The 12500-nt window shown below is 38.1% G+C and overlaps 2 protein-coding genes across 2 annotated transcripts in view; both read left to right on the plus strand.

Moving 5' to 3' along the window:
• Positions 1-12500, plus strand: part of LOC143036106 (nephrin-like) — a 390672-nt gene that overhangs the window by 376482 nt on the left and 1690 nt on the right. The window contains exons 9-12 of the mRNA XM_076203361.1: positions 1-65; positions 1143-1694; positions 10267-10376; positions 11076-12500. The exon at positions 1-65 is cut by the window's left edge and continues 29 nt beyond it; the exon at positions 11076-12500 is cut by the window's right edge and continues 1690 nt beyond it. Of these exons, the coding sequence (XP_076059476.1) occupies positions 1-65; positions 1143-1694; positions 10267-10376; positions 11076-11366 (1018 nt within the window). The 3' untranslated portion in view covers positions 11367-12500. The remainder of the gene's footprint in view (positions 66-1142; positions 1695-10266; positions 10377-11075) is intronic.
• The window catches only part of LOC143036107 (uncharacterized), a 4715-nt gene continuing 3739 nt past the window's right edge, over positions 11525-12500 (plus strand). Inside the window, exon 1 of the mRNA XM_076203362.1 lies at positions 11525-11613. Within this exon, the coding sequence (XP_076059477.1) occupies positions 11525-11613 (89 nt within the window). The remainder of the gene's footprint in view (positions 11614-12500) is intronic.

Raw genomic sequence — 12500 nt, forward strand, 5'->3', positions numbered from 1 at the left:
GTTTTTGTTTAAAAATATGACACAAAAAAGGTGTATAGTTTATGTCACGGCCCAGGTGTGTAAGTGTACGTGTGTGTGTGTGTGTGTGTGTGTGTGTGTGTGTGTGTGTGTGTGTGTGTGTGTGTGTGTGTGTGTGTGTGTGTGTGTGTGTGTGTGTGTGTGTGTGTGTGTGTGTGTGTGTGTGTGTGTGTGTGTGTGTGTGTGTGTGTGTGTGTGTGTGTGTGTGTGTGTGCGCTCGTGCATGCGAGCGTTCGTGCGTTCGTGCGTGTGCTTGTACGAACTTGTGCGTCAAGCATAGTACATGCGTTTTCCAATATTTCAGATCATCTAATTATAGTTGAATATGTACGAGATTTTTTTCCTGGCACAATTGATATTAGTTGTGGTGTGAAAACTGATGCTTCGTTCAAAACAACATCTTTATTTCTCAGATTTTTTTAGTGTTTCCTGTCATTGTATTCCGACGTATGTCTGAAAGTCAAAAATCTAACATTTTTTCTCTTGAATTTAATCTTTAAAACCTTCCCTGTTGGTGTTTTCAGATTTTCCGAGGCTGTGACCCATTTGATCTGTGTTCAACTTTTTTTAATAGTAAATATTCACCGTTGTCACCTTTTTAATTTGTTTCATTATCATTATTATTATTATTATTTTTTTTTTTTTTTTTTTTTTTTTTTTTAACACCCTTGAAGCCCTCTGTTTTATTATCAGAAAACCACGGGAGGAGACATTTGCCATCTTATTGGTTGACATATGGGTCCTACAGTGAACCCAAAGACTCAGAGACCTGTTATTCCAGTCGATGACTGTCGCTGGCTTTTGGGAAAGTGTAGGGTCCCCATGAAGGGAAACTACAGCCAAAAATTAACTTGTCAAATAACCCACTATCACTACCATCACCACCACCACCACAGGAACAACCACAACCACCATAACCACCAGCAGCACCACCATGACCACCACCATGACCACCACTATCCCCACCACCACCCCCACCACCATCCCTACCATCATCACCACTACCATTACCTTCTTTAACTGACGTCTCGAATCCTACTTGGTATTCTACCTTGACTAGTCTTTACAGGGTGGGTGACGCAACGACTCCTTGCCTCACGTCAGTTGTATTATTGATGTTGCAGCTGTTCCGGAGCAGGTGCACAACTGCTCGGTGTCTCACAACGGGAGCGCGGCCGGGGCCGTCGAGGTCGAGTGCCAGCCCGGATGGGATGGAGGACTCATGCAGTCCTTCACCCTCGAAGTCCGCAACGTCAAGGGTCACACTCTGGCGGTGCTCAAACGTCAACCCGTACCGCAGTTCTCAGTGACGGGGTTGGCCCCGGGCACAGAGTACGTCCTCTCCATCGTGGCCTCCAACGCCCACGGTGGAGGAGAACCCACGACCTTCGCCCACCTGACACCGATCGACATCGCCGAGAGAAGAACCAGTCCGTCAGCCTCGTCTCCTGGGATGCTCCTGACGGTGACCCCGATCCTGGCGGTACTGACCGGGGTCGTGACGTCGCTGGCTATCTGTGCCATAGTGCTGGTGTTGGTGGTCAGAGCGAAGGCCAAAGCCAAGGCGAAGGAGCCGGCGAAAATGCTCTTTGCGAAGAAGACTCCGAGCAACGGCTGTGAAGAGGGAGGCTTCGTCGACGCTCACATCGGTCCAGATGTCATGAACGTCAGCACAGGTAAGACATTCTTGTAGTTCATCCTTTAGCTGAATGAAATTATCTGTCACTCACTAGAGCAAAATTTATACCGTATGGAATTGTTTCTAAAATGTTATGGAGGTGATATATAAGATATACAATTGTGTCAGTGGAAGTATGGTACGCCGTACCAAGATGATTGTGATACACATAACATCTGAAGTTCTATTATGACTTGACACAAAAACTAAATAGCCCCTCAAATACAATAGTTTTCTTAGAAATACCTTACAACAGTTGAATTTATTCTGCTAAGGTATCAAATGTTTTGTCGGCGAAAACTAACGATACTGTTTCACGCTGAAGAGGTAGTCAGAAGTGATAATGGAGGGCAGCGCAGAGGAAGGACAAAAGTTGAATGGGATCATTATTCTTTTTTTAATTTTTTTTTATGGAGAATATCATCTAATAGGATACTCGTTGACCGAGCGGGTTAGGGCGTCGCGTCGCTACTTGCGGCGGAGGTCAGAGTGGCGGCTTTTCAAATCCTGCCGCCAGTGAAATGGACCAAGGACATGTTTTATTGAACTCCACGCTACAAAATCCTCTGTAAGGGGCACCTTTCTATCCTCTTGATAGGGGGAATTCACGACGTTAAACTGAATCAATCAACATTACCTAATAAGAAAAGGCTGCGTGACTCTGGTTTATAGGGATGTCACTAAAGTCCAAATAGTATTGAAGGCATAAAACTTATGCAGTCAATACATGGTATGCAGTATTCCGCTGAAGTGTGTACCCTAGACTGAATAGTCTAGAATTGCCAAGAAATTATTGTTTAGAGTCTTCTCATGAGCTGAACTCTATTGTTTAAACACACAAAGAATCGAGGGATATAACCTAAGTTTTTTTGTCCTCGTTTTTAATTTTTCTCTCAAGACGAAGCCAGGTGGTCTCAGGCTGAAGTGATGGCGGACTTCTGCTTTCAAAGCCTTTCCACAGTCTTTCTGTAACATAAAATTGCTTAAAGGCTTTAGCAGTGATCAGTATCTTTGCAACTTTTGTGTTCCCCTTTTCCCTAAGTTCCCGAAAAAGCGTATTACATATTAACATGGCTTTTTTGGGGAGGAAGAATCTTGTTAATTTTTCTTAATCTAAATCATCGGACCCTACCACACCTTTTGCGCCTTTCAAACCAATTTCTTTTACAAATTTCATTCATATTCGCAGTCGTGCTTTCTCAAGGCCGAATCGATATGTTTATTTGGCGCCAAAGTAATCGATACTCTCGTGTTGTCTTTATTTGGAGACGGTTTTAAATCCGGGTTTTGTTGAGTATGTTGGGTTACTGGGAAATATCTATGTACACGAGACAATCACAGCATAAGCCTTAACGAAGTCATTGTAAACGAGGATGTAATGCCCTACATAAGACGCAATGAATCGTTGATTTAAGTGAAGTTTTCTTGAAAATTGATCTATTTCTATCTCATTATTTTCCCCTTTTCCAATCACGTCCTTGTATATGGACCCTTACATCCTAACTAACAAAAAGGTATCTGTCTTCAACAAATACACATTTGGGTATTTTATCAGCATTTAATAGTGCTTCTCTCTTTAGAGACAATAGGTGGTGATGAAAATGATGAAGGATTTTGGGAAAAAATGTCAAAGTTTATTTACAAAACAGGAAAGGTTCTGATCATAGACCGCTCAAGAATGAATATTCTTTTTTTTCTTTTTTTTTCTTTTTTTAAGGGATACTCTCTAATCGTATAGGAATGACAAGTGAGTGGGATGTAAGAATGTCATTGAAAATCTTTAAATATCAAATGCAATAAACATGTAATTAGTAGCATAGACAAGGCAAACAATAATGCAAATTTAGGTAAAAAAAAAAACCTAGAACAGGGGTGGGTAACCAACCCTGGACAATAGTATCAATGCTAAAAAAAATTAGTATATTTTTATATTTTCCGGCATTTACCTTATTTCGGTGAGATATTTTCTAAAGTTTGAAAATTTATATAAATTCCCCTAAGATCACCTGAGCACAAAAACATATCCCAATGAAATATGGTACAATTATTCAAAACAATTAAGAGATATATGTTATATTGTTTACAAAAAATAACTTCACGTACATTAAAAACATAAGTGTTACTCGCGTAGTTTACTTTCGTTTCGTACGTCTCTTATATTTTCACCATTGTCTTTAATCACTTCCCTTTTCTTCACTTTCACCCACCTTTCTCTTGTCACTTCTTTTCTCTGTTAGTTTACATATTTTTTTAGTCAGCAGGCCCTGTGCCTACAAATATTCCTCTTTTTCAATTTCCATACAGTATATTTCAGACAAGGGGGGAAGAAATGTTTGTCGATTTTCTTTTCTTTCTTACATACCGGCTCCACGATCTGTTTATCCAGGTACAATGTATAAATCCCGTGAGAACACGCATTGTTAGGTCCCAGGTAAGTTCTGCAGTGACGTCATGATTTATTAGCCCAATGATCTTTAACTTTATATGTAAGATCCTCCCCTAAGGGCGTAATCTTACAATTGTGAACCAATTGAATTCTCTCTTCCTTCATCCTTTCTCCAATCAGATCAGTCAGATTTGTTGTTACAAGTCTATATGCAAGAACTGTCTAGTTTCTGCAACCGGGACTTATTGATAATGGGTGATTTCAATTCTACTGACATCCATTGGATGATCCTTGAACATGGACGTATATGTAGTCGCTTGATAGATTTTTTCGGTGACAATTACTTACTTCAGCACGTAAAAGAACCTACAAGATATGGAAATTTACTCGATCTATTGATCACTAGCCGTGAAAGTATGATAGCCGATGTGGAGGCTGGTGAAACTATTGCAAATACCGACCACAACTTACATTCAAACTGCTAATTTATTTTTAGAATAGATACATGTGCATCTAAAATACTCGATTTTAGTACAGCTCAGTTCATAGGACTACGTCAGGAGCTTCAGCTTACAGATTGGGAGGCAATTTTAAGCAAAAGACCTGTAGATCAGATGTGGGAAATATTTCAAACGCTTACTAAGATGAATCATACTACATTCCTTTTAAGGACAGACGCCCCCCAAACCAGGCTCGCCCAAAATAGCTCGACAAAGAAACTGAAAAAAGTGCTAAAAAGAGACAGGCTTATAAGAAATACAAGTGCTCGGGTGCACCTAACAACTATCAAAGTTATGTAATAATGCAGAGATTTAAAAAAAGACAATAAAAAAAGCGAAAACGACAATACGAAATAAATATCGCTGATAAATCCAAAGAGAACCCCAAAGAATTATATAGTTACATTAGAGATAAAAACGTTATCAGGAATCACATTGGCCTACTATTATCTGCTGACGGTCAACTTGAGTATTCAAACGAAGGAATGTGTAATATCTGAAATAACTATTTTACCTCAGTATTCGTAAACAAAACACCTCAAAGTGATCTCCAAACTGAAACCTGTGAAAAATCTAGGGTAAACTTACTACGGTAAATATAACAAAAGAAAAAATTAAAAGGTATATAGATAAACTCAAAATTAATAAAACACCAGGGCCTGACGGTTGGCATTCAAGAATCTTAAAGAAAATTAGAAATTAGATTGGTGTTCCATTAGAAATTATTTTCAAAAAAATCCATCATATCCAGAGATGTCCCAAGAGAATGGAAGCTAGCTAACGTCACTCCAATATTCAAAAAAGGTGACAAAAATAAACTAAATAATTATAGGCCTATAAGTCTTACTTCAATTGTAGGAAAAATGATGGAAACTATCATCAGAGATGTGTTGTATGATCAGTCCACACTCTGATTGGATATCTCAGTATCATATATCTAAAATTTTCTAATGAATATATCACAGCTACGGTTTCTCTTTCTGCTATGGAGGAGTTTCTCTCTTCACTATTATAAATTCCTTATGTGTAAGCTATTGGTCTCAATAATCCATTTCTCTCTTGCATCAGTATGATTCCTAACCCTATGTAAGACGCATCAGTATAAAGAATGATTCCTTATCATACTAAGGAAATACGAGAACTGGAGAACTAGTAAGTTTATCTTACAACTTGTTAAAAGTTTGTTGTCGTGCAGATCCCCAAACGAACTTTGAATCTTTCCTGTGCAAAGAAATTAATGGATTAGCTATGTCTGCATAACCCTTGATAAATTTTCTATAATACCCTATCAATCCTAATAAACTTCTAACTTTTTGTACAATGTTCGAAACTAGATAGTTCTTTACTGCTTCTACCTTTGAATTTACTGTAATAAGTCTATGTCTATCTATTCTATGCCCCAAATAAATGTCATTGTCTTGAAAAATATATATATATATATATATTTCAAGTTTCACTTTCAATCCTGTTTCAACTAGTGTTGCAAATACTAAACCTAATTTCTTAGAGTGCTCAGCCGCTGTTTGGGAAACTATTAAAATATCTTCTAGAAATACACTAGGAGTGTTTCCTAACAACCCATCTAGAACATTATTCATTAATTTCACATAATTTAATGGACTATTACTTAAACCAAAAGGCATTCATTTGAATGCATAGTGGCCAATTGTTGTTGAAGATGCTTTATAATTCCGTGAATCTTTATGCAACTCGACCTGTCATAACGCAGACTTGATATCTATAGTGCTAAAATACCTTTTTTTTTTCCAAAAATACGAAGTATATCTGCTATTACCGGTAACGGTAATCTATCGGGGATAGTACATTTATTTAATTCCCTATAATCAATATTTGTATGCACGGTGCCATCTAATTTGGGTACCAGAATCAAGGAGAAATTCCATTTACTGAGACTAGGCTTAATAATAACCTAAGATCAGATTTCAGCGATCAATTTATCTACAATGGCTAGTTTGGAATGTGGTAATCTATAGGCAGATTTATAAATAGGTTACGTCCCTAGTTTTAATTTGATCTAATGTTTTAAAATAGTTGTTTTGCCCAATGTGTCCCCCGGCAAAGCAATTACTTTATTGTGTTTCAAGAGCAATGCAACTAAATTTTCATCCAACTCAAAACAAGTAGTAGGTTCTAGCTGACTCTTACATTTCTCTCCAAAATCTGTTTCTTCCTAAATGGTAGAGATTAATGAAATTGGTGATTCCACCTCCTCAATACCCTAATTCAAAATCTTAATAGGTCTTGTACAGACTTGAAAATATTCCATATTTGTACCTTTTCTTAAAAATATATCGTTATTCCAAGTATTAATCACTAATATTTCTACCTTGTTCTTGTGTGTCTTATAAAATCCCAAGTCCAGTTTCAAACCTTTTATCCTAATTGATTCTGGGATGGTTAAATTTTCAGATTCTACAGTGATTCAATTGCACTCTACTCTGTTAGTTGCTCTGGGTGTAATATCATCGACTTTATTACGCCACCTTCCGCCATTAGCAAAGCTTCATTTAGAGTTGATGAATTCTGAGTAATTTCTTGGATTTCTTGAACACCTAAGTTGGGTTCACTATATGAGAATTTATTATTTGTTTGTTTTATTTGTTATTGAATGGACCGCTCTGCCCCACTATCATCCAACCTAGCATTGTTATCTTTCCTATTTCAATAGGTCCTCTTTTCATAGGTAATGGTTCTAAGTCTGGTTGATTTAAAAATGGGATTAACTATAATTTCACTAAGATCCCTAACTCGGTATGAAATATGATCATGCCCTCTTTTCTCATAGTTGCAAATCCTATCAATAAATCTCCTGGGAAAAACAGATTCTTCTACAACTATCACTGGAATGTGCAAGTCTACATTTCTATACAAAATTATATCTACTTTTATCTTACTTAATGTTTTTAAATGACTTTCTGTTACTCCTTACAATGAGTAATGGACTGATTCCAAGATCTTCACTCCTAGTTTTAATTTGTTTAAAAATTTGCTAGTTATAACATTGACTACAAATCCCGTATCAATAAATATTTGAATAGGTTTATTGAAAACTCGAGCCGCAATGAGGGGCTCTACAGAAGTCCCTTTAATTGTTATAGTCAATTTACAACCGTTTTTTTTCACCCTCCTATCACACCTTGTCCCTAACACAGAAATGTCTGTTTGCATTTCTATGGTTAGCTCTGTAGTGTTGTTTTATTTTATGTCTGAAGGTTTTCCTCTTATTTATCGGTGAATGCAAACATTTTGCATTGTTCTACAACCCTATGTTCTATGTCCTACTCTCTGGAGATACAAACAGAAAGGGGGGGTTCTACAGTGATACTCATCATGACCGTCATACTTGCAGCTCCTACAAATCGTCTCATAATAACACTCTTGCGCTTTATACCCCCAGGTATTATAATTAAGGCATTCAAATCTAGCATTCCTTGAAGTGCTTTTAACTCTATATTCAGATCCTCTATTTCTGTAATCACTCCTAGATCTCCTATTTTCTCTCTGCTGTTGGATTCCCACTGTCATGATATATGGACTAGTTCCTTTATATTCACAATATTCTTGTAGAAGGCAATCTATCTCCCCTAAATCCATGGTTTGTTTGGGATCTTTATACAGCTTTTCTACAGTTATATCATCACAATTATGTATCAATAGTGCAAATGTTATTAACTTAGTAACCTGAGAAACTTATATCTTGTCACTAGATATTTCTATTCATTCTGAATCTTTCAACATGGAAATTATGTCTTTGGACCATCTGTCTAATTTTGCTATATATTCTGTGTTTGATTCATTAGTTTTTTATTCTCTTTATCACTCTAATCAAAGACTTCATAGGATCCTGATCACACTTTGACTTAAACTATTTTGAGGTTTTTCTTTATAGTCTTCATATCTGGTTATATTTTCCATCTACTCGAAATTCATTATAAGCGCCTAGCCCTACCCTTCTCAGGATCTACATTTTCTTTTCTTTTATTTATTTATTTATTTTTTTATCATCTGATCTGTTTTTAGTCACTATTAGGGTATCTATTAAACCTAAAAAGCTGTTTACCTCTATCGCGTTTTCTTCATTCAAAAACTTTGGAATGTTTGTTTGCGAGGTAATAAGTCCATGACGTAAAACACCCGTGGCCATACCTTCCTTTGTTAGTATTGATTTGAATTTATTGCTTCCCTTGTAGTCGTCCTCAGGCGTACGGCGCGCCCTCACTCGTACATCAATCTCGTCTTGTGCCCCCCTCGTTCACTTCTCGTAGTCGAATCCTCGTACTAGCGTTCACTGTTTCCTGTAGTTCATCCCCTCGTTCACCAGTTCGTCCCTCGTAGTCAGCATACACTGCGTAGTTGTGTACACTGCGTGGCTGCGTGCACTACGTGGCTGTATGCATTGCGTGGTTGTGTGTACTGCTTGCTTTGTGCACTGCGTAGTCGTCTGCACTGCGTGGTCCTGTAGTTGCTTGTAGTTCGATGCACCAGTCTCTTCATACACTCGTAGCCGTATCTTGCACTAAGTTCTATTTATCACCAGTCTCTTCTTTAGTAGCGTTGAGTTCGTCATTCGCTGCCGCCACTCTCGCGCGCTTTACTTTCGTTTTGTACGTCTCTTAAATTTTCACCACTGTCACTTACTCTTTCTTCACTTTCACCCTCCTTTCTCTTGTCACTTCTTTTCTCAATTAGTTTACATTTTTTCTTTTAGTCAGTAGGCCCTGTGCCTACAAGTATTCCTCTTTTTCAACTTCCATATAGTGTATTTCAGGCAAGAGGGAATGAAATGTTTGTCGATTTTCTCTTCTTCTTGAATACCGGTTACACGGTATGTTTCTCCAGGTACAATGCATAAATCCCGTAAAAACACGCATTGTTAGGTCACAGGTAAGTTCTGCAATGACGTCATGATTTCTTTAGTCCAATGATCTTTAACTTTATATTTAAGATCCTCCCCTAAGGGCGTAATCTTACAATTGTGAACCAAATGAATTTTCTCCCCCTCCACCCTTTCTTCAATCAGATCAATCAGATTTGTTGTTACAAGTCTATATGCAATATTGTTTACTAAGCAATCTCTAATCTCTGCATAACTTATATAGGTTACAAAATTTCTATGTCAGCAAAACATATACACGTCATATAGGCTCCCGGTCATTTTTATGACCTTAGGCGGAGAGCGAGCTTGCGCAAACCTTTGCCTACGAACTGTGATGTTTACAAATAGCCGATTCATGAAAATACAACTCTCACCATCTACCCCACTTTCTAACAGCCTTTTACAGTATTGCCATCAGCATGACTAATCTCATAATCATCGAAAAAAAATCATCACCGGAATTACCATCATCTTCAGTATTACAACTACAACCAGCACCTTAACTCTCACCATCTACCCCACTTTCTAACAGCCTCTTACAGTATTGCCATCAGCATGACTAATCTCATAATCATCGAAAAAAAATCATCACCGGAATTACCATCATCTTCAGTATTACAACTACAACCAGCACCTTAACCACAACCACAGCCAAAACCACAATTACAATCACAACCACCACCAGACCAGAACCACCCGCAACAAACAAGGACTGTGCAGTTATGCCTATCTGGCCTAAACTCCTCACACAAGACAATTTAATTAATACAATTATTTTCTACGGCAGACCCAAAGACGGTGGAGGGGGAAAAGGAGATGCAGTCGCAGGTTTCCATTGACTACCTCCAGCAGGATTCTTCGTCCTTCTTTATCAACCCAGGCACTCTGCTCAGCAATGTAAGTATAAAAGCAAGAGGCTCCTTTAGAAGCTTTAACAGTTAAGGAAACATTATTTGACACTATATCAGTAAAGAAAGCCATTGTCTTTTTGTTGTAGCGATGCCAAATGACATCATAGTTGCATTAGTACAACTTACTTCAATTCCAACTATTACAGTACCTCATTTGTTTCTTGGTACCTTTTACAGGTGTATTGGCTTATGTCGTATATATACAATATGAACAATCCTGTTAAGGCTTTATAAACTTCTTTTTACTATAAATGTACAATGTAATCCAATATGCATCCTACACAAAACTATAAACATCAGTTACCATAGTACTTAGAAATAAGGCATCTCCTGGTAGTCTTTATACTTTTATGCCAACATAAACTCTAGATGTTATTGCATTGATGCCATTGTATCTAGAAAAGTCCCTCTTATTGTTTTTTGGAACATAATAGGAAAGTTTGGAATAAGCCTTAATTCAGCAGTGGACGCCAAGTAACTGAATGATTACTTTTGTAAGACGTTATATGTGCAACTCAAATTCATAAAATTCAAAGTGATGACATGACATTTAGTAGTGACTTGATCTGCTTCACTGTTTTTTTTTTCTTTCTTTTTACACTTTGCATGAAAACGCTGCCTGTCTATAAAACCACACGAAACAGAAAATTTCGATTCTAAAAGAATTGTCCAATTTCTCTTGTAGGCTCCAAGTGAAGAGATCGACACACTCCTCATGGACAACCGGCAGCCCAGACCTCGCCTCATGATGCCCCCTTCCGCCATGGGCCCCATAGCCTCATTGGACACAATGGGACGCTCCTCAGGAAGGGGCACTCCTTCTTCTGCCTCCGACAGCCACAGGGGATCCACTTCCACAGTAGCTCTCCACCCAGATTACTACGGTAACACGGTCGTGGCTGAGCACCCAGACTGCGTTCGCTTGCCTCTCGTGCAGGTCCCACCTGTCTCGTCCCCGAAGGAAAGCTCCGTCTAGCAGATACGGCATGGACCAGCAGTAGTCGTAGGAGGAGGAAGAGGAGGAGGAGGAGGAGGTCCTCTTCTGACAGCATTCTGGCCACACAGAGTGAAGGAACTCGTAAATGACCAATAGCGAGCGACTGCAATGGGTTGCAGTATCGACGATACGACCCAATGATATCAAACGAAGTGTCACTTCATCGCTGGTCAGATCCACAAGTGGATCATTCTTTCCAGTGTCATGTAATCCTCGAGGTCTTAAAGTGTGCATCAGGCGCCGAGCTCAGGCTATCTACTGTGCTTTGCCTCAATTCCCTTTTTTCTATCTTTCTGTTTATCTTTTTTCTTGTCTCTTGGGTTCGAAAACTTGGTGCTCGAGCGATTACAAAAGGGTAAGATTTCTGGCAGGGTAGATCATTTCATAGTTCAGGGAGTACCACGGCGAAATAATTAACTATATATCATCAATTGTTGAAACAAAGTAGATGGACAAAGAGGAAAGTTCAAAGTTGTCATATGAAAAAGAGCCACATGGCCACTGATTTAACCCTCCCGTTTCTGTTTTAGGACAATACTTCCAACCGCGTGGATAAAGCTTAGCAATTGTTTCGGCAGATTTGATTATCTGCCATGCTAATGATTGATTCAGAATGGTTTTCAGTGAGTAAAAGCAATGTTGCAATAAAAAATTGGCCAAACTGAGCGCGTTCGTCAATTCACATTGCAATATTTCCATATTGCAGTCTACACCAAATAGCAATTTCTCAATAAGCAGCTACTTCCAAATATGATATAGTCTTTTTGAAAGTATACAAATCTATATGAAAAAGTTATGACAATCACATAATCACTACTTAATTCCGTAATTACACATGAATATCAGCAGTACCATACGGGATTACTACTGTATTTTGACAAAATGATTACTACAAACCTAATGATGACTACATAAGAACATAACCATTGAACGATTATAAGTATCCACATTAACCATTATCTCTTACACACAGTTAATGGCTGATTCATTAAAATCATATATAAACATAACCAAAATTAACCTACGTAAGCTTAACCCTAATTACTTTTTTACATGCGATAACTTTTATTTTGACTTAACATCACTGTAAGCAGCCATAATCGGGATCAAAGT

The sequence above is a fragment of the Oratosquilla oratoria genome, chromosome 20, assembly GCF_046742065.1.
Source record: "Oratosquilla oratoria isolate Oo_2021 chromosome 20, ASM4674206v1, whole genome shotgun sequence".
NCBI lineage: Eukaryota > Metazoa > Arthropoda > Malacostraca > Stomatopoda > Squillidae > Oratosquilla > Oratosquilla oratoria.